Source organism: Pholis gunnellus, assembly GCF_910591455.1.
Source record: "Pholis gunnellus genome assembly, chromosome: 22".
Lineage (NCBI taxonomy): Eukaryota > Metazoa > Chordata > Actinopteri > Perciformes > Pholidae > Pholis > Pholis gunnellus.
This window is the reverse complement of record NC_136549.1, coordinates 9,425,127-9,448,336: the sequence shown is the minus strand read 5'-3', so window position 1 is coordinate 9,448,336 and position 23,210 is coordinate 9,425,127. Positions and strand designations below refer to the sequence as shown.

At 42.3% G+C, this 23,210-nt stretch overlaps 2 protein-coding genes across 2 annotated transcripts in view; one reads left to right on the top strand and one right to left on the bottom strand.

Moving 5' to 3' along the window:
• The window catches only part of ccdc146 (coiled-coil domain containing 146), a gene marked incomplete at its 5' end in the record, with an annotated part of 41,229 nt that extends 28,685 nt beyond the window's left edge, over positions 1 to 12,544 (bottom strand). The window contains 2 exons of the mRNA XM_079183698.1: positions 11,770 to 11,969; positions 12,541 to 12,544. Of these exons, the coding sequence (XP_079039824.1) occupies positions 11,770 to 11,969; positions 12,541 to 12,544 (204 nt within the window). The remainder of the gene's footprint in view (positions 1 to 11,769; positions 11,970 to 12,540) is intronic.
• Positions 1,261 to 11,180, top strand: fgl2a (fibrinogen-like 2a). Its single transcript, XM_079184165.1, has 5 exons — positions 1,261 to 2,090; positions 2,876 to 3,080; positions 7,587 to 7,806; positions 9,171 to 9,341; positions 9,440 to 11,180. Exons 1-5 carry the CDS (start codon positions 1,476 to 1,478, stop codon positions 9,753 to 9,755), a joined length of 1,527 nt encoding a protein of 508 aa, XP_079040291.1. The 5' UTR covers positions 1,261 to 1,475; the 3' UTR covers positions 9,756 to 11,180.
• Positions 12,545 to 23,210: the final 10,666 nt, after the last annotated feature.

Genomic DNA, 23,210 nt, shown 5'->3' with positions numbered 1-23,210 from the left:
TAATTGTGCCATCTGCAGCTGTATTAGGATAAAATAAACATCGAATGAAGACAGAGTACCGGCAGGTGCTCAATAGTGTTGCTTGGGATTCAGGCGAAACGGATTCTGAAGTCTATGTTGATTCTCTTTCTTAATTTGAAATGTCCTAAGCCTTGTAAACAGGCAGCAATCTCTTCGAGTCTCAAAAGTGAAGGCAATGCAAGCGTGTCTTTAACTTGCATTCTTTTTAAATGGTAATAAAGGGGGCGACTCCTCTGCCCATTTCTCACTTGATTTATTACCTCAGTTTATTTATGGTCTCAATCGATAGTTTAAAGTCTTCAATACAGCATGAGGTTCATTTTGTAAATTAAGGTCCCATTTAGAGTCAAATAGACGATATGCTTTAGGGCGTGGCCACCTTGTGATTGACAGGTCGCCACCATGGGGTTGTCTGGTTTGGGAGTTTTAGAACTTTCAGTTTTCACAGCGTGATTTCGGTTCATGAAGTGTGTAGTTCATGAATCATGAGTAATTGCAACATTTTCGTCTCCCACCATCACCGAGCCTCACCCTTTCGTGTCACTTTCTAGCTCAAAAATACGAAGACGGCAACGGCCAAAAAACAAGATGGCGACCATCAAAACTTAAGGCTTCAAAATTGAGTCTAAAAACCAATGGTTGACGTCACAAAGACTTTGTTTAATTCTCATATACGGTCTATGTAAATCCAGAAAAACAGGTTGTCGTAATTGAAACAAACCCTCTTCATCGCTGCTGTTGGCCATGGATTTGACATTATTTGTACCCACCTAAGACCCACCTAAGCCTACTTTGGAGAATTTACAACAAGGTTTTGCAATCTGAACTGGGTCAGGAGACAAGGACTTTACATTTTTGTGCTGCGGACATACAAAGTTACAAAACAACATAGCGTTAAAAAAAAACATCACCCTAAAAATCTGTTGAGTGGATAGTTCCTGTGCACTGTGAGTCATTTTCGCTCTTCAGGGAAATGAGCAGAGAGTGAGGCGGGACGGCACCATGCACCGACTGCAGGCAAAGTGCCTTCCCTCTCTCTCTCGACGTCCCTCCCTGCCTCAATTTCTCTCTCTCTCCCACACGCCACAATGCTGCTGATATGGTGTTTTGCATTACGCAATAGTACTGCCCCTCCCATCCTCTCCAACTCAGCACCCTCCCTCTCTCTCTCTCTCTCCCTCGTCCTGATATTAATGACACAGCTATCTGAGGCAGCGGCAGTTCCTCTGCACTCTCCCTCCCGCAGGCTGTGCTCCTACTCGCATACACTCTTTAACCAATAGGACACTGGACATACATTCACATACTCAATCTGCAGCCGCAGGGCACAGACATACACCACTATACGCATTCAGACACTTTGAGTTCATTTCAGAGGCAGTTGCAGACACTTTCACTTCACGGACATTTATTTCTCCTTTACAAATCTTATACGGGGGAAAAAAAGAAAAGAAATGAGGACAATTGTGCTTTGCGTTTGTGCCAGCCTCCTGCTTACAGCCACCTTGGTGCCGCGCATCAGCCGGGCGGCGGACTTGCCCGTCAACTCACACCAGAGGTGGGACGCGAGAGGATCCTATTCTTCAGGATCTGAAACTGGGACTCCCACCTCCTGCCCCATTAAACTGAGACCCTCGGGCCAGTGCGGGAGCTCCGGGGCCGGGGCAGAGGAGGGGGAGGACTGCCCTTACCAGCTCACCCTGCCTCCCCTCACCATCCAGCTGCCCAAGCAGTTCAGGCTGCTGGAGAAGACGATGAAGGAGCTGCAGAGTCTGAAGGAGGTTGTCAACAAGCTGAAAAGCGGGTGCCAGGAGTGCCGCGGGGCACGGGGCAGTGGAGCTTCTGGAAATCAGCAAGCTGACCAGGGACAGACGCAGGTCCCCATTCAGAAGGATGCTGAGGGAGAAGTGAGACTGGACCTGGCAGGACAGGACGTGCAAGGTGGGTCCAGCCAAGAGGAGAGGGGAGATGGGATGGTCCCTGGAGCTACTGTGGACGTTGCTGGAGTGGGGCATGGTTCTATTTTTGGGAAAATTACACCGAGCCCGAGCAGTATGCAGGAGATGCAGGTAAGAGGCGCAGTTCAGTCTCACACAAAAAGAGACACTTTTTTTAACACTTTTAATTGGAAAATGCAGCACTTCATTATGAATGAGGGCATTTTTTTTTTTTTTTTACACTAAATGCAAAGATGAAACCTCTGGGCATATCGACAGTATGTACATTCAGAACATCTTTCTGTCAATACAATTAGTTTTTAGTTTTTCTGTCAGCCTAATCTAAATTCACATAATCAATAATTTAATCATTGTTCGAACGGTTTAAAATCAGTAGACAATCTGTGCCATAAAAACAATATTTAGAGGTCTGTACAAACAATAGGGGCACTGCACCAATTTCTGTATTACCATCAAAGGCCATGTCATGTCCCATAAGCCAGTGTCATTGTCCGCCTTGTGAAGGTTTTAGTGACATTGACCTCAACAAACTAAACTAGAGTGTGCTTTATAAACACTGGAGGAACAAAGTCACCTAAATGTGCCCACTCAAGTGTACCCAGCTGGAATGTAAACTGGCAAGATGTTAAAAAAAAACCTGTGAAGTCCCACATGGCACCAATCCACCTGGGAAAATTCCTGGTACTGTAAACAGGGCTTCGGCGTTAGACGCCAGCCAAACGGCCGCAAAGTTGGTTGACTCGCACAGACGCTTTGGCAGACGGCCAGCCATCACGCAGACGCGCTTCTATTCTAAAATTCAAATTGGCTGGTAAAACAATGAAGCGACTTGGGTAATCCACCTGCTTTGTATTCTGTGCACAGAAAATCATTTCCTTCCCTCTGGCCCTTCCCAGGGAAAGCTGAATAGGATGTCGGCCAGCCTGCGCAACGCTAGGAACCAGATCTCGGCCGTGCAGGGGCGTCTCGAGGGGCTCAATCTGCTCAACATGGACAACGTGCAGGCTATGGTGGACAGGCGGGTGGAGAACATCAGCGGAGTGGTCAACAAACTCAGCTCCACGTGCACTACCCAGTGTGCCGTGCAGAACACCCCTCAGTGTAAGCCTGATCTAATTAAGATTACTTTGATTGTACCCTTTTTTTTTGCTATATTGAATCCATCTAAAAAGGTCTCTCCATCTCCTCGGCTATTTACTATACATGTATTCTCTTTTGACTCTGTGTGTTTTCTATTGTGTTATATTCCATTCTGTTCCATCTTTGCTATCTTTCTGAGCATGATCAAGAATACCTCTCTCTCTTTCTCTCTTCTCTTTGTATTCTTTTCTATTTCCTTAAAATCACCACAGATGTGATGTTGTTATGGTAATGCGAACTCACGCACACACAACCACACACATCCAGCAGTTTGAGGTTGACGTGAGGGTAATTTTCTGGCTTTGGGATCTATCCAATCATGCCCAAGTGGACATGGCGACTTGTAATCACTACCAGCAACCCGATTCTGGGTGGTCACCTTCGCCCATTGAGACCTTGCTTTTCTGGGAAATGGGAAATGAAAGCTTCCAGGCTGACGAGGACATTGACAACTACACACGGTGGTTTGTTGCAAAACGCCCCCGCTATCACCGATACGAGCGAGATTACGTAAAATCACGAGGAGAGGAATTTTCCATCAGCTTCACACTTTGCTAAGTGAGGGTCTGCCAATGCTTCACATGTCCACTACATTGCGATTACAGAGCCTCATTCGGCTGAGTGCAGCCATAACAAAAATGACCACGGCAAAATAGCTGGAGGTCACACTGTACATGAGTGAAGCGATATGACAACAGGCGTCAACGTGAGAATTCAAATTACCTCTTATACAACAAATTCAAGTGCCTTGACATTCCGCTGCTCTCCATATGCAGAAGCTCAGAAAGGGGAGAGGGAGATAGAGAGACAGATACTTGGCGCCTACGCTACTACGTAATGTGAAAATTAAAAAAAAAAAGCCCACAGTTTCAAGATTCAGGTTCAGTTCTGTAAAGAGGAAGGTCCAGATATTCATGGAGGTCGAGCGTCACGATGGAGAATGTGTAAAAACGTATCAATAGGGATTGAAAACTAGCCGAGCATACCAAACACTCCGCTTTACATTGATGTAAAAGCTTATTTGGATGAGGGCACAGTTGAAATGCAGGCCTCTTTTCAGAGTGGAAATGAATAATATCCCAGTATTGCATGAGTGAATGTGAATGTGACACCATATTGGGGCTTTTATGTCGAAAACAGAGCTTATTCCTAAATAGATTAGCTGGGACAGTGGTGTGAAGGGAATCCCAGCTTTTCTTTCTTCGTCTGCGTTTTCTTTCCCCCTAAACTTGCCACTTTCTCCTTCAAACTCTCCTTTAATCCCGTCCTCTCTCCCCCTCATACATCCATCCTCAGTTTATTCGTCATCTCTCCTTCATCTCCGCTCTTTTTCACTCCTCCTCTTGTCTTAACTTATTGCCGTCTCCCTCTCTCTTTTAATCCCATTTACCGGTGCCTTACCCCTGCCTCTCGCTTCCTCTGGAGGTCATGCTCTTGAGTGCTCATTCCTGCATAAAACAACTAGCTCTCATTATCTCTTGACAACAACACGAGAAGTAATGTGGGCCGCTTTCCCAACATTAGTCACGGATGGCACGCAGGGTCAGTAACACTCGTCTTTGTACATCAATCTGTCATGTTACACTCAAGAACCGACAAATTATTCCGCCGCAAGTTAGGAAATCGTGCCTGATGGAGTCTAAAGTCAATCCCAAAAAAAAAAGCAGACATGAGACAGCTGTTGTTACCATGGAAATAAACTGTCTGTAATGATAAGACTTCTGCAGTTTCACAACGTGAGTATAAACAGTTGTGGTAATTGCTGTTGTAGTGATATGTCTTCTTCAAAAAGACATGAGCGACGATTGATATGAAATTCACACTTCAGATCTTTTAGAGAGGTTTCCCCTCATGCTACTCATGTCATACCAATCCTATTTTATTTACAATGTGAAGTCTGTTAATCCTAAAATTGCTGCACCAGATGCTTGATGGTTATGTCCCTCTACAGTCCATGCCATGAACACTGAATGTCATAAGTGCTTAGTGAAGCAATTCATGGTTAAATGGTTTCCCTGCCAAGTTGTGGATAAATCATCGCGGCATTGCTGGAGACTTGCACAAACCAAATTAAAAATTCAGTTTTCCTCCAAAGCAGGCAGACCTGAGGTGTCTGAAGATCCTTTCAAGATAATATTTCCAGGAGATATTATGTGAGACAGATGTGGATTTTCAACCCAGATAGGAGTTGTAGTGATGGCGCCTTGGCAAGCAAATTTTAATAACCACTCACACAGGCACAGGGATTTATAAACCAGCCACACTGGTGCGGCTCATTAGGCTACACTACACAGTTCAAAACAACATTTACACTCAAGTGGCTTTAGAAAAGGGCATCTGAGGATGCTAAAAAAATGCATTTTTCTAACTTTTTCATCCCAAACTTCTTTGTTCCGAGCTCAAAAATACAGCAGCTGATGAGGAAGAGAGCTAATAAAACACCGGCGTACATTACCCAGACATTTCAGGCCAGTGCAGAATTGCAATTTCACCGCTGAGCAAGGCTAACGGTTCGTTTGTCAAGATGCTTTAATCACTCACAGCTCACTGCTGTAAGCATTCATTTCCCCCCACTTTGCCCTGCTGCAAGCACTAATCTTCACTTTCCCTCCTGTCAGATGTATAACGGCCTTGAGGTGACTGGATAGCAATTCATGTTGCTGTTCAGCTACATTAACTCAACTACAAAACAAAGAATGGATGCCCAGTCCGTGACGCTGTCGGAAACTGTTCGTCTGCAATGTGATGACGCGCAACTTCCCGGAAAGGAAGGGTGCTGCTTTTTGATGAGAAATTCTTTCTGTCAAAACAGACAGTCGTCTATGCTTTTGCTGGGAAAGATTATCCTATCACTTAGGATACACATTTCCTTCCGGTACAGGTGCTAATCGTAGCTGACTACGGGTTGTCACAGAGCATGGTTCCTTGTCAACAGAGTCGTCTTCCTCTCATGCCAATCATTTATCTGTGTGCAGTCACAGATACACAATGGGGTTGGTCAAGAAGACAGTTGTCAGCCTTTAAGATAGCAGGCTACCGCTGTTTGTGGACATTGGTTAGCGAGCAAGAAAGCAGCCAAAGCATCTGTAAGTGGCTGAGTTATTTAGGGCAGGCACTGTGCCAGAGGGAGTCAAATTAGATGGCTCTCGTCCGCCTAAGAGTACTGGCTGCCCAAACAGATGAGGACAAATAAGGAGGGCGGGATGTGAAGTGAAGGAACTACATTCACTTCAAGTGAAGGAGACATTGGAAGAATTTACAACACTTTGAATGCCGAGGGCAGACAGCGCCGTTAATGTGACAAGGATACACTTTTTAACCTCACGCTCGTCTCTCACGCCGCTCTCCACATGGAGTGATCTACCGTCTGCAGCCATCTTCAGAATAGGTTGTGTGCAAAACGGCTGCAAAGTCAAAGCACCCGAAAATCTGAATGGTGCCTTTATTTTGTGCAACATATACAGAAATACCTTCTCGTTCAATCATGAGAGAAAAACAAAACTCTACTCTGTCTTCTCGTCCCCTCCCTGTGCTTCAAGAAACCTGACGTCTGGCCCTCTGTAATCAGTATGGTTCCCCACTGCCTTTGCTCTATTATAATCCACCAAGCCACTAAACTGATTTAACAGTATGACAAAACTGTATCAGCAAAGGCATGCGTCAAAAAAAAAACTCAGCAGGGGTCCACATGCTGCCTGCCCAATGTCAGGATGATTTAGACCCCAGGTGCCGAACGTGCGGGGAGGGGGTACGCCTCTCTAATCCAGTTTTACACTTTCCCACGTTTTTGACAAATCTGTTCCTTTCAATTCCCAAATGCTAACTGACGGGAGCCTTTGGACCTCGGTTTTGGATGGGGTCAGCAGCCTGCAGCGCGACACAGGGGGACAGGAGCGAGCGTCTGCTGCTGTAGTAGCGCTGTATGAGATGGGCCTGTGGTGCGGCGCAGGGGAAGGTCACCGACTTTTATCCTTCGACAGTGGCCCGTGGTCTTTCGTTTACTTTCTTTGATGTCGGAGTATTGCTTGTGATTTCCAGAAAGGGGAACATCATGTTGAGAGGCAAAGGATAGGTTAGGGTGCTCTGCTTACTGAAAGATAGCAGACTATGACTCGGTTTTATGCTTGATGAACTTCAGTTTGATCCACACGTGGAACAGGGAATAATCTGCTAACACGTTGGCGAAAGAACATGCTGAACTGTTTTGTGGTTGAATACGGTGCCCCTGAAATGTATGCAGGAATGAGAACTGAGATAAAGCTGGATTTCCTGCTAATTTATCACATTTTCTCTCCCTTTCTTCAGTCTTCGTCAGCCTCAGGGGCCGTTGTTAGTACTGTCTCTTGGCCGGGCAGAGACAAATGCCAGAGCAATGTGAAAAGAATATTTAATATCATCCAGTAACATCCCATTAAAAACAGCCCTTTTCTTCTCTACCCCCTCACTCTCCCCTGTATCTCCAAGCAGTCATCTTAGCCCCTCGGGATTGTTCAGACTACAATGTGCTGGAGGCGAGGAAGAACGGTGTGTATCGGGTGACCCCTGACCCCCGCAACGGCACATTTGAGGTCTTCTGTGACATGGAGTCTTTTGGAGGTGGATGGACCGTGATACAGCAACGGCTCGATGGGTCTGTCAGCTTCAACCGCACCTGGGCCGAGTATAAGAAAGGCTTCGGGAACCTAAGGTAATGGGGCTTGTGTGTCATTCCTAGGCTCCTCTCAAAAGATGTCTTAGGATGGGGGAAAATGCTCGGTTTTTTTTAGGTCTTATTCTTTATGAAAAAATGTGAGGGTGCTTGTAAGTATTTTACAAACGTTAGTGGAAAAAGCTAAAACTGAATTTCATTCTATTTGTATGAACAATATGAGGCTTAAATACCACATACAGTAGGTAGAAGATGGTGTTCAGATATGACCACAATAAGTTCATATTGCAGGGTAGTTGATGTGAGGAACTGGAAAACTGTAAGTCTGTGAAAATGTGATGGTCATAGTTGTATTTGTTTCTTGTATATCGCCATAACTTATGGGAGTGAATTAAACAAATCACCTTTGACAAAAAAAAAAAACTTGGCAAAACACAAACTCCAAAAACAACTTTGAACTCAAGAACCACAATCAAATAAAATCCACCACTTCACAGCAAGCTGCCACCTACTCCCACCCCCCCACCACAACTGTGGGCCAGAAACTGCTCATTTATCACCTTCTCAGCCTCACCTAACTGGAACGTACCATCTGCTTAGGTAACCCTGGGGGTGAACTCGACTGATACAAGTATTTTAAACAATACACAAAGCATTAATTCAAGAGTCCTCTCTTACTGGAGACAAGCAGAATACATATTTAAGACCTACGCACACTCATCAGTGCACCGACTTTAACATAATGTCATTTGTTACAAAATAGTTTTACCCTTCCTCCCCGGTGCCTAGTCACTCAGTGCTGGGAGGAACTAACTATGCACACCTGTTCCCTCTATCACTGATTGTTCACCACCTGTTCTCACAAGCCGTGATTGTTCACCACCTGTTCTCACTATGACTGAAAACAACTAAATGAATAGAAGTTACCACCGTAGAACTTTTTTTTACAGATAATAAACTTGTAGACTAAAATGAATCATTGAAGTTTGAAAATTGAACAAAACAAAAATGTGTTAAAGAGAAAATGGAGGGAAGCAGCTTTTTCATGCCGACTATATTTTGTTTTAACGCAGTGCCTCTACTATAACTGGATTCAAATCTCAGCAAATGTTCTCTATTCCCCTCTGTACTCCTGTAGGAATAACCAATAGTTACCTCTTGATATTCATGCATACAGATCTATCATAACCTCCCACTGAAAGAATAATGTCTCCTCTCATCCTTCTTTTACTGATACATCACTCTCACCTTGCATCTCCTCCTTTCCTCTCCTCCCCTCTGGGGATAAATTAATTCAGATGTACTGTAACCACTTTCTCATTAAGTACACAAGCATGTGAGCCTGTAAATAATCTCTCCTGTGACTTTGTCCTATCTCCTCCTTCCTTTCCCCTCTGCTGTAGAAGTGAGTTCTGGCTCGGCAACGACCATATCCACTTGATGACAAAAGCCAAAGACATGGTCCTACGCATCGAGCTGGAGGACTTTGAGGGTGTCCGGGAGTATGCAAAGTACGACCAGTTCTATGTGGCCAATGAATACCTTCGCTACCGGCTGTCGATCAGTGGCTACAGGTACAATATTAGATTCTGTGTGTGAATGAGTGTGTGATGAAATATTCATAAGTAGGACTACATTATATGTATATAAATATATCCACGTGTCATTGTAGTGGGACAGCTGGGAACGCCATCATTTTCAACAAGCACTTCAACCATGACCAGAAGTTTTTCTCCACGCCCGACCGCGACAACGACATGTATCCCTCCGGAAACTGCGGCGCCTACTACAGCTCCGGCTGGTGGTTCGCTGCCTGCATGTCCGCCAACCTCAACGGGAAGTACTACCACAAGAGGTACAAGGGAGTCAGGAACGGGATCTTCTGGGGAACATGGCACAACATGTCGACAGAGTACTACCCTACTAACTACAGGCAGGCCTTCAAAACTGTCAAGATGATGATGCGGCCCAAGAACTACGCTCCTTAAGAGGACGGGTAAATATTGAATGTAGCCAGACGAACAGATAGATGGACGAACACAGACAAAGACAGACAGAATATGGATGAACAAGTAGAAACTCAGAAACTCATACACATGAGCATAGTCGAGCATTTGCACACATTTACACATGCATACGTGTACACCGGAAAAGCAACTTTAAGCCCTTTAGACCGTTTGAATGCAGTAACAACAAAAATAATTGAGAACAAATGTAACTGTGCCATTACTTTTTCCCCACTGCAGTGAGTGTGGCCTTCAAAATGTTGGATTAAAATGATGATACTAAAGGACAATGGACTATGAATGATGATGGACTAATAAAAAAAAAATAAAAAAAGCACATGCAGTGTAAAGGCCAGCCTCCTGCAGGGGCCATAATATTATACGGAGGGTTACCGTGAAAGATTTTTCACTGTTTCTCTGACATTTTTCCACTTTGTGTCCTGCTGCCTCCTCCTATAAACCCAGCTGAGACACAGCACAGCACACAGTAATAGTAAAAACTAATGAGCTGTCGTTTTCTCCGCTCTAAATGGTTTCATAATTAACAGCAGCCACTCAAGTGAGGGATATGAGAGCTGATGAAACAGTTTTGAGTGGCTCTGAAATCCACTGTAAACGATTTCATGCTGGGGAGTCAGAGTCAAACCGTTCAAAAATGTTTTAAAAATAACTACAGCAAGTGATATCCTACACACGTTTGGGCAGCAGTGCACTTAATGGCTTCTGTGTCGTTTGTTTAATTACACTGGGAACCTTTGCTAATGTATTGTCATCCTATACAATATAAAACATCCCCGTATGAATATGCAGCCTGAGATACAACTTCTATTGGATCATTTCTGAGAACATTCTGCATTATTGATGCTCAAGTAAATTCTTCTTGACAGCAGCCGCGGAGCACGACACTGATGCAAGAAAAACTGTTCCAATTGTATTTCCACCGTTATCTCTAGCGGCACTGAACTACTGCTCATCTCCAGATGTCACACACCAGTTTTCACATGTAGAAGAAAGAAAAAAAACAAAAAACATCCCTGAATCACCACTTGTACAATACTGCCGCCTAATGTTAGACAACTGTATAGCATCATTTAATCCATTCTATACACACTGTGAATGGGAAGGATGGGGAGAGAAATGTTTCACTTTAAGGACGTGTACAGTATTTATTTTATTTTGTGAGGTATGATAGCTTTTATATTATACATAGGTCATACAATACAAGGTCTAATTTGTTGACATTTGAGCAATGATAAAGTGTGCATTATTGTGACCATTTATCGTAATTATGTGTGTATTTGGAGCTTTGTGTGTACAATATTGATCTTTTCTATCATTCATATTCAACTGTCATGCCAAAAGATATGCACTTTTTATACAAAAAAAAAAAATAAAGTTCTATCTACATGTGCTGTGTACATTGCAGTGTTTGGTAGGTTGAAATTGTATCGATGCCCGCTCATCTTTATGCCAGCATCTTAATGAATGTATACAAAAATGTATACGCGTTTAAGTATCCATGAGAAGAAATCCCAGAAGTCTGGGCTATTTGACGGCTGTAAAAATTGAGGGATGAGGCCCATAATAAATGAATTAGTGAGGCGCTGACTCAATAAAACGACCCAGTCAAAGAATGAGTTCATTTCAACTTCACAGAAGATTAATGACCAAACTGTGGGACTGTGAATTTAATGTCAGTTCATTGCATGTGACGATCAAGTTAATAAAAAAAGTGTTGTGCTCATCCACATGATGATCTCAAGTTCCAAGTATTCACTTTTGTTTAAACATTAAGCTTTAAGGTAAACGTTGTAAGAGTACCAAGTGATATTCTACGCATCAATTTAGCTGGAAAATAAAATGATTGGGGATTTTCTTCTTTTTTTAGTTAGAGTAAATACTGCAACTGTCAAACATGACATCCGACTTTTCTATTAAACCTCCGAAATGCCATTCACAAGAAATGTGATCATTTACAGACATGCAAGAGTCTTACCTCATCCAGGTACTGGAAAGCAGGGCTCGCAGTCACATCAGTACTAGCAGAGGGCTGCTCCTCTGGGAGGGCAGCATCAGGAGCAAGGGCCACTAGAGGGTTGTCCTCCATTTCCCTCTCCTCCTCCTCCTCTTGTTCTTCCACCTCCACTTCTCCTCTATTGGTATTGCTGCTATCCTGCTGCTCCTTAAATAGACTCACTAATGCAAAACATAGAGAAAGATCAAATCGATCAACCAATCATCTATCAACGTCCACATAGTGAGGTAGACGATTGGAGGAAGCTGGACAGCAAGGGGAGAGAGAGAGCAATGTATTTATAATAGGGTACTAAACAAACATCAGCAATACGCTATGCATGATGGGTATCTTGCAATATTTGTACTCTCTCTGTAATTTCCTGAGAGGTGAACAAGGCTACTGCAAATAATCAGTAGAGGAGTCACAAGGTAAAAGGTGCTGTCGCTCAACTACCTGGAAATACCAGCAAACCGGAAATACTAGTAAGGGCACATTAAACACATTAAAGTATACAGTAAGTACATTTAAATTGGAGTTTAAGTCTTTTATTGCATAAACGACACAGAATACATAATAATAATAATGATATGACAATAAATTACAGGCAGAGTAAACGGGGGTATCACTTAAATAAATAAGTGTTTTTAGTGTTATTTTTTGGCTTTTATTGCGAAAGATTCGAGTTGGAAACCTGTTTCCGGGGGATATTAGAATTAAGACACATTTTAGTTTTTGAGATTATAAACAAACCCATTTTGGGCCATTTTAACAATAAAAAAGTAGACAAATGTGGTGTTTGTTATATTACATGCGGGATGTAATTCGACCGACAGACAGCCATACATGGCATGCACTTTCACACATTTAAAAACCCTGATAGTGGTTTTCTCTCGCGTTTTAATTTAAAAAAATACTTATAAAATTGTGAAATGTGTGCACATACCGTTAGCTAAAAACTGTACGCGCTAGTTTACGACTTTTATTTGCAAGTAACGTTGCTGTGTTTGCGTCGGTGTTCGTCGTAAACAAAGAAATAAAAGATTTACGCAAAAGTCTTACTTTGGAATGTCTTGAATCCTCGCGCACGTCTTCACGACTTCGTCCTTTATTTATTATGAAATTTCAAGACCATACATACGCATTGCATAACGTTACAGCACGCAGTTAATGTTTGCAAAACTCAATCACGGATTTCTTTCCGGCTGAATGGTTTGTTGTGGTTATCTTAGCAACAAAGTCAGACGTCCCTATTAATATCCGGTGAAGTCCCTTATTTTCACATTGGTTGTTTTTAAATAAGCAATATTTAGCTTTTGTTCCTTGAAGTTACTAGTTAATAATATACAAATATGTAAAAGTTTAAAACAACCCAAACAAATGATCCCGAACCTTATTTCTACACTTGCAGTGACTGTCCAGCAGATGGCGTGAAACAGTAACTGTGGTCTTCGCCGCTCATCACGTGTCCTGCTTTGCCAACAGAGACCAGCATCAAAGGTCAGCTGACAGTGAACACTCTGAGTGGAAGCACTAAAATTAAATTGGATTCAACTGACCTGAATCCAAGGTGAAAGGGATGGTGATGATGCAATACTGCTGTTCCCCTGTTAGCTTCTTTCCCACAGTGCACTCTGGGAGCTGGCACGACCCATTACTCACTCCCTGCAACAGCTGCAGAGATGTGTTATCTCGGCAATGTATGTGTGCGCTGCCCAATATGTGTGTGTACCGTGCATACAGTATGTATGAAAGCAAGAAGCACCTTCTCCTTAATATTATGGTCAACCTTGAATCTCTGTTGGTGATGAATTATGGGAGACTGCTCTAGACTGTTTCTGGTGCACAAATGACCCTCCTCTTCAAAGACTGTTTTTTCAGTGTTACTTATCTTTTGTCTACAAAAGTTCACAAAACCATATGGCTTAACATTTGGTACAGAGTGCACTTACAATGAAGGTGAGTGGATTATTGTGTGCAGGAATAAAGGCATGTACATTAACATGCATAATCTCTGCATGTGGAAAAAAGCCCTGATTGGTTGAGAATTGATGTTTGCATGAACACATGATCTTGCTGAGTTCAACTGACATTATGACAGTAATGCCTTTCACTATTATGCAACTTCAATTCCCCTTAACCTGGACCAATACCGATGGTACACTCCGATGCATTTTGGTTGTTTTGGCAGACAAGATATGCAATTTCTTTGTGCACAAAGTCAACAACGGACTAACACACCAATAATGGATTTTCTAGTGATTGCAAATGAGTTTGACACATTATTCATAGGCTGGCTTCTGTTATAATGGCACATTTTGTTTTTTTAATGTGGGACAAAAACTCCATCTGTTGTTTTTCCATTTTGAGCCAGTGAAGGGAGGAAAAAAAGGAGAGTGCCATCCTCCTCGTACATGTAAGAATTACTTTTAAAATACTTAAAAAAAAACTGACACTCTAATTTAAGCAGTTAATTATGTAGATCTTATATTACCACCACTTGTTAAAGCCGAACAAATCACCCAGGCCTTTAGGTTGAATATTTTTATAGGTTTCCAAAATTAACATTGAATCCTCTCCAAAAGTCTGGATATGATAACTTCTGAATCCTGGCAGACTCTTGCTTTCCTTGTGTTGAAAACGTGCCCATTCTTGTGCCACTAGTATTACCGCTTTTGGCTAAATAAAGCATAAGGCCCAGTTTTATATCTATTCTGGGTGAGAAAAAATTGCAAACGGTGGGAATAATAGAAGGACTCTGAAAGAGTTTTTGCGTCAGGTTACTGTTTGTTGCAAAGTCAGTTATTGAATTAGATAAACTGTACGATTCTAGTCCCATAAATGCATGTTTTCTGATGTTGCTTTAACTTTTCACCTCAGTTAAACTTATTGAATCTGCTCACTGTATGTTTTAAAAAAACTCTGTTTCACCATGTCAACCCAAATTGCTGACTTGAGATTCATGAGTTTGCATGAATCTCTTGCAGTGCTGTGAAGTTTAACGATCTGCAGCAGATGTTGATGATGCATGTTGAGTCAGTCACCAGAGGCAGTTAGCAGGGTGGAAGACTGGGTGGGTGGATGTGTATGTGCATGTATAGCGGCATGGCTTTATGATGAATCATAACAACTAAGGTCTTTTCATCTGGCTCCACCATCAGATCAAATGTTACATTTTTCCAATCCTTGGATTCATGAGTAAACTAAATCACCATAAGCCTCAGCTTTACTTTGTGTTTGGTGCTACATTAGCATGTTACACGCCAAACTAAAATGGTGGACATTATAACTAAACATTAGCATGTTAGCATTAGCATTGTTGTAACATTAGCATGCCGGCATTAGCATTTATGTCAAAGTATGGCTGTACCTATGGTTTAAGTACAGTACAGCCTCACAGAGCCACTAGCATAGCTGTAAACCCTTAGTCTTGGCAGATTGTCATCCAAACAGTATGTAGATCGGCTGCTACTCTTATTTTGTGAACTCAGAGTAGGTCGAGACCCACAGCAACCATGAGTGTGACATGGTGTGAGTGCACATCCTACATTTGTTTGTTTGCTTACTAGCCCGTGCACAAACCAGGCTTTTGGAAAAAAGTTTACTGCTGTATTGTAGTCATCACAACTGCAAATAATGGTTGGGGGTATGATTTTACAACCCCCACCACCTCCAGGTTCCTCTCTTTTATGTGTGGTTGATTGTTGGGATTTTACACACACACACACACACACACACACACAATGTGCAGTGTTCTTTTTCCATGCACAAAATCTGCTGTTACAACGTCTCTTGTCAAAGACTTTGTCCTTCAGACAAGGCGTCTGGAGGGAGTTTATAAACAGATGTTTAAAGTCTCTTAAAACCTTGAAACCAGCTTTTTATTGAAGCCCGGTCTGAATCTTTTGTGCACTTTAAAAATACTATTTGTGCCTTTGAGAAGGCATTCCCTTATTACTCGAAGGCACAATAGAAAACAAGAGATGAAACTGCATGAGATGTTATGATTACTGTGAAGTCTTTTCACCCGGAGGGATGGAAACGGGAAACTTAATACGACTCCTCGTTGTTGGATCCGACTGCATACTGCTGAGTTGACATCCTGTGTATATATATTTTAGCACCATCAAATCTGAGTTTAGTGCAATAGCCTAAAACATAAATCGCCGAGAAACTGAGAAGTGCCTTTGGCAATCTGTGTGAGAGTGATGTCATTCTTCAGACCTCTGTGGAGAATCCAGGGCATTGTTCCTCGGTGTGTCAGTGGGCAGACAAGAGGCATCAGAGCCCTCCAGCTTGGACTCCTCTGACTCACCACTGTCCACGGTTCTCCCAGACAAAAAAAAATAAAAACACAGGTACTGAACAGCTGTGTCTGTGCTTTCAGTATCCTTGAGTTTAAGAATGATCAACTGAAGCCACATGTGTGAGCAGCAACAAATGTCAATATCTTGACTCATTTGGAACAAATCCTGAACTTTGAAGAGACTTTAAATCTTCAATTACTTCAAGCTTGAACCCAATGGATTATGTGAACACAATACACACTGTGTTGAAGTACTAATGAGTCAGATTCGACTGTATAAATAATGCGGTTACTTCTCGCCATGTCATGTCGGACTTTTATTATTATTGTTAGGTGTATTAACTCATTGTTTTTCCTCATATCAAACAGATACACAATAATCATTTTCACTATATAATACTGGATTATGTGATACAATGTGCCGTGCAGGATATACTGGATCCTTACTGTGGTTTTGTTTAATTACATTTACAACTGGCTAGACGGCTTCGTTTGTTTTGATAGGACGGAATTCCTGTCAGCACTACTCGAGCAACACCTGTTCTGGATATGTTCTGTGTGTGTGTGTGAGTGTGAACATGTGTGTATGCAGGGGCAAATTCTTTGGACGTTAGCTTTTTGAAGCCTTTGATTGCTCATAACCATTCCTCGTTCAGAAAGTCAGGAAGAAAATATGTTCATTTTATGGCATTTTATGGCCAGTTTTATGGTATTCCTGCAGTTCCAAAAGAAGAAGCAGAAGGTTTAACAGACAATGGAGGTCAAGAAGTATACGTTCCTGATGTATTTTAAACACTGATGAAGTTGTATTGAAACAAATTGACCTTGCTGTCACTGGTCACAGACTGATCTCCTCCATGTTATCAGTCTTAGTCAGTATATTGGCCCCTATATGAGAACCAAACCATTTAAAAAGCCTCTTCTCCTCCTTTTACCTTGCATTTGGTCTTTCTTTTTATTTCACAGAGCCTGATTCTGTTCCTCACAAGGCCTGATACACTTCTAGTGGAAGTATACATGTCGTGCCGCTCATGTAACAAGTAACTAATCATCGGTGGTTGAGCCCATACATGCACTGGCTGATGTCCAATAAAATGTAACAAATTGCCAGCTGCTGCACATATACATGTACTGTATGAGCCGAGAGGAAGCGGAGGCTTACTTCTGTATTTTTGAGCTACAGTTAGTTTTTATGATGCACTTTCAGCCTAAGCGCCACTTTACTGAACTAGATTGTTCTTATTTTCTTCAGTGTGTTTTTCACATCAGTATTATTGCGTCTTGGTTCCCATTGTGTCTACTAAATGGATGCTTCTGCTTCCAAACAAATTTTGAGTTTATCCTGACTTTTGACACTTGAAACAATGACTTTATTTATAGTCAGCCTACATAAATCCTAATTCCTGGAGACAATCTATGAAAAAAACATCCTGTAAAAGGTAATTGCAAATCATTTGGGAAGTCTAGCTCCATGCTAAATGAAAAGCTGAATCAATTTAAGCTAATGCTGTCCACCTTTTAATGCCCAGTCAAATTACAGTTTCCTGGAACCGACTGAATCCCTGTCTTTGTTCACATGGATGAAGTTGGATTGTAACCAGTTGAACGAAGCAGAGCCACGAGTGGCAAAGAAAGAGACTACTGTCGCAAACACAGAAAAGCAAGAGAAAAACTCGCTTTTAATAGATTAAATTACTGTCAGATGAAACCCTGCTTGTATCTTTAAAGTCTGACCACTCATGGTAAAGCTTGTCCTGGTAGTGCAGAAAGTTATTGGTTCCAGGTGTGTGACCCTCCAGGACCTTTGAGGTGGCATTAATCCAAGGACACCCTACAAATGTCCATGCGGATTAGAGAAAGTATATTACTGTGCTCCACAAACCTGTATGGATTTCATGGTAAAGGATTTGGGGGGGGGGTAAATTGAAGTACCTCAGAAGGGTCACACAGGTCACACTGAAGAGATGGTGATTTGAAATGAACACAGCAGGTCAGGTTGTCTCACCGCACCGCAGCAAACGCAAATCAATGTCACGAGTGAAGAATCACTTTGTCTCGATTCTCACGGCGATGCACTCAAGTTACTTAAACATCTCTTTGTTTGGTTTAGGTTTAAAGTTGATCCAGGTGGCACTATAGCTATTTCTGCAGCTGTGCCAAGACTGTTTTCCTTCTCAATCTTTATCTACACAAAGGATTTACGTACCAGATGCAAGGTCTCCATTCCTTCAAACTCGCATCCCACCAGACTATTGCTGGTCCAATCATGGGTGGATTATATAGGAGACAAAGGGCCCCTGGGCACAGACGTGCAATGGGTCCCATAAGACAGAAAAGAAAACACAACAGATAGAAAAAAGAGCTATCAAACTGAGACATGCAGGCATTTTACATCACGTCAGAGGAGATTTAATCACCCACAAACATCTGTAGCTGACCTATCCTTGAGGGTGTCAACCTATTTAATGGGTAACTCTGGAATGTCTGCTGAGAGGAGAAGGCAGGAGAGAAAGAAAAGCTCCATGATATGTGTCTGTGTAATGAAAGTTGATTTCTCCGAGAGTTGCACATAGGCCCGTCGAGAGGGATGGAAACGATTAACTCCATCTGTTCACCAGAACGAGAGGATAGCCTCTCATTTACATACATGTTGACTTTGTGAGTATGTGCGTGTGTGTGTGTGTGTTGGTGTGTGCGTGTTCCCCACAGATCCAGGGAGAAGTCCTTCAGGGCCGCCTGGCTTCCTTCCCTTTCATCCCAACCACAGTCCACAGACAGCCACATCCTTGGAAACGCAGCGCTCCCCGGTTAAGATGGAACATCTACGAATCAAATCGTGCCCCACTTTCTCCGTTTCTTTCTATTTTGGTCTGTTTCTACCAAATTCTCTGTCTTTCTCTCATATTTTACCTTCCATTTCTCTCTTTTACAATTTCTTCTGTGTTTTTGAACACATCATGTTTTCTCATCATAAATCACTGTCTCTCCCTTTAACTTGCACACACACACACACACACGCGCACGCGCGCACACACACACACACACACACACACACACACACACACACACACACACACACACACACACACACACACCACACATCGCCAACTTGTCACTCATCACCACTAATAAATGATTTCAGCAAAATCTCTGAGGGAAAAACAGACATTTCACAATCTCAGAGTAGCTGTATTAGGCTCATGTTGAAACCGTATTGGCTGAGGCTTCCCATTGGAAAAGTAATGTTTCGTATTATAGAAATATGTATTTGTGTCTCCAGCACAGTGGCCACACAGTCATACAGTAATACCTCTTATTAAATGAAATCATACGGTATATTATGAGGGTTTTCAGTAGAACGGCATTGAATAGCACTCAGACTTTTACTGGACCAATAACATCAAGGATTTTTTTGCCATTTGTAGGGGGGGGAGCAAAATCAACCTGTGGACACCACATTGACATATCATCTTCTTTTAGGTTGGTATAGCAAATGCTTTAAACATGAGCATTCATTTGGAGTTTTGTTTTGGCCACTAGAAAAACATAATTGCTTTTATTGTTGTTTGTTTGAGCTCAGATTTGGACTCCACCAGGCCTGCGAGACTGAGTCGAAACACTACATCTGTGTGTCAGAAAACAATGAGCTCAACGAGGCTATAAAGCCGTGTAGGTCTTTACTAAATGTACAAACCGCAGAGACAGACAATCATTTTCCATGGATTTTGGTGCCATCTTGAAGAAGGCACAGTTCATTTTTATTGCATGATATGCTATGTCCACAACTGAGGTTTCCTGTGTTTCCCCCCCCCTCTGTGGTCAGAGACAGTTTATATGTAGTATGGAGTGTTTTCTGTTTAGTCCTCAGGAAGAAGCCTACACCCCAAAACCAAAATTACAGAGTAGGGAGCTCAGCCTGAGGGGGAGGGAGGCGGGTACAGGCAACTACAATAATGCAAACGTCTTCAGACCTTCAAACGACAATTAAGCTCCTTTAAACATCTGAAGTTTATACAAAAATGAATCTGGCTCTCTTGAAAACAGTCCCCATTTAAGAAATGTGTGTGTGTGTGTCTACATATTTCTGTTCAGAGCTCAGGGGTTTGCTGAAAAAGGTGTCATGACTCACTCTGTCTCCCTGTCTGCCGGGTCTCATCAAAACCATTACTCCCCCCCCATCCCCCACAGCTACCCAGTCTTCACATGGTTGCACACATTCTCAAATCCCCCAAACCACTCTGTTAATGGCCGGGTCTTTCAACCTCAGCCATAGTGGAATGAAGTGATAACAGAGAAACCATAACAGGGGCCAAGTCCCTCCACTGAACCAGATGACTCAAACCAGTGAGCGTTAAGACAGTGAAAAAGAATGAAAAATGGACATTTAGATTTTAAAAAAAAAGAAGTTATTTAAAAGCTGCTAACAACACATTAATTTCATGAGCAAGTCAACAAGTGTACACATGTGCTCGGCTGGTGACTGAAGGTGAGTAAGGCTGAGCAGATGCCGTAGATCATGGTGAAGCTATGCAGCTCCGGGGTCAGCTGCAGGCTCTCTCTGTGACCTTTGAACCCTCATTCAGCTGTGTGGGATGTCGGGCCAGCGTTTGAGCATGTGTGTGTGTGATGGGAGTGCAATTCACCATGCATGCACTCACACTCAAAATGCAAGCCTGTCTGGGTTCATGGATATTTAAACCAACATTTGGATCAGTAGTTAATGAAACAGTTATAGCAGTGAATGTAATTATGCCTAAAAACAAATGCCACACCGCTTTCTCGTTGATTCCATCCTATTTGTGATGCTGTCGGCCCAAACTCTGTGAAATTATTATCAAAATGTACATTATACGAGTGAAACTTTAGTCATACAATAAGAAAATGTTGGTATGTGTCCATGAATAATATTCTTGTTTCACTGCTGCTCTGTGGCAGATGTAGTAGTTTCTACTGCTAACTATTGTTCTCTGTAATGTTACTGTGTGCACATGTCTGTTTGTGTGCCTCTCTGTGTGTTCCCAAACTCAATTAAAGATAGCGAGACTTGAATTACGATGAAAACGCTGCCTCAACCGCTAACACGTGGGACATGTTTCTGTGAGCTGTGTAAAACTGTTTTCATTTGTAGTGCGTCGAGTCCACTTCTACAATCTCAAGACGTTTTTATTGAGCATTCTTTTAAATGTTTTGGGCTTACATGTTCAAATAATGGACTTTATAGAATGGGTATTTCTCCCAAACCTTTTTGGGTCAGACATGGGACTTACACTTGTTATGATTTTGTTCAAATACTGCTACACTTTTGAACTAACACTCGTTTTGAAAAAGATCCTTTGCCCTCTTTTACTTGTTTGCATTTATGCATCTTTTGACTCAACGATGCAAAACAAGACCAAGTGGAGTTTCCTTCACTTCGATCCTCTAGGTGTGCCTGTCTCCCTCTGCTTCTCTTTGTAACGCTTTCCATCAACACGCATGGAAACTTGTGTCTTGACATCATTGCAACCTTGGACCAATCAGCTGCTCTCCTCTGGTGTCATTGGTGGACCACAAATATGGAGGCATGTACAGTCAATTACTGTAAAACGGATCCAAAGAGCTCTTTCCTGTCCCACAAGGAGCTGAACACAGAGAGAAGTATAGTTCCAGTAAATTCAGTCTAGTGGGACTTTGGTCAACCTGAGAAAACAGGAGGAATTGGAGACAAAAAGCCAAACATGTTTAACATGTAGCATCTTTACATGCAATGAATAAACAGCCTTTGGATGACCATATGCCAATAAGGGGTGCACATTTGAATAAACTCTATAAGTCCAGTGACTTGGAGGTGCCGAGTGGGTTTGAGCCGTAACATTGAAGGGCAGAAAAAAAAAGAGGAATGTTCCTGAAAAGACAAAACAGTCAGGCGAGTTCTGAAGCTGGCGCCTCTTCAGGGTCGCCAGCACACACACACACACACACATACATATAAACACATACAGTATACACACATACATATCATTATCACACTGCAGCTTGTCTGTGCTGGAAAGCAGATGTTCCAGTGAGAATGAATCATCTGAGACACACAATCAACATATTTCATTCAGACACACACACACACGCACACACACACACACACACACACACACACACACACACACACACACACACACACACACACACACACACACACACACACACACACACACACACACACACACATGCACTGTAAAGTTCATCATAAATCACAAAGACTTGGACCGGGATTTCAAAACAGCACAAAGAGGACGCTTTGTAGTTGACATGAATCAGGGAGATTACTTACTATGGAATTATATAAAGATCAACAACAATCAAGGGCCTCTCTGTCATAGATGACTGTGTGTATGTATGCATGTGTGAGCAGGCATGTTCCTATATGTCTGGAAGAAGACTTAGAGACAGAAAAACACAGTCGATGTGTAAAAGGCTGAATAAGCTTTTACAAAAAAACAAAACACACTGACATCTTGAATAGCATCCACGCTCTAAACCCTAAAAGGGATGCATTTCTGAAAGAAACTGCTTTTTTGGTTATTTGATTAAAACATTCAATTACATCAGTTCAGCCACATTTTAGAAAGGAAAGTACAGATGGGTTGCAGAGACCCTCTAGAGCTGGTACTGTCCATCAAGCCATATAAAGAAGTGTTTTTAGAGCTCTTCAAACTCTGCAAAATAGCAGTCGCAATCCCAGTGAGTACTGCTTCTTGTGAGCTGTGTTTTTCTACATTGGAAACTTACCTCAGGTCCACCATAACCAATGAGAGATTGCGCAATCGGTGTGCACTGAGTCTAGGAAGGCCAAGGCTCTGAATCGTGAGTCATTTGTTGATCAGTTCGCCAAAAATCACACAAAAAAAAAAAGAAGCAGAATACAGTTGCTGTAATGTGAAATCCTAGAAAGGAAAATACAGACTTGGATGCAGAGCCCTAGTACAGTAGAGCTTGTGCTGTTCATTGAGCCTTATAAAGAAGTGTTGCAGCAAAGGAGGTACTGTTACTTGAGCTGAAGCGCACAAATACCAATCTTTTTATACGGTTTATTTCTGTGCTGTTACTTCATACACTGAACTAAAAATGTTGAACATTCTGT

Bases quoted from the DNA above. Each gene is read 5' to 3' on its own strand.
- fgl2a (XM_079184165.1), top strand. From the start codon at position 1,476: ATGAGGACAATTGTGCTTTGCGTTTGTGCCAGCCTCCTGCTTACAGCC. The intron at 3,081-7,586 runs GTAAGCCTGATC...ATCTCCAAGCAG, and splicing joins CGTGCAGAACACCCCTCAGT to TCATCTTAGCCCCTCGGGAT. The intron at 7,807-9,170 runs GTAATGGGGCTT...CCTCTGCTGTAG, and splicing joins AAAGGCTTCGGGAACCTAAG to AAGTGAGTTCTGGCTCGGCA.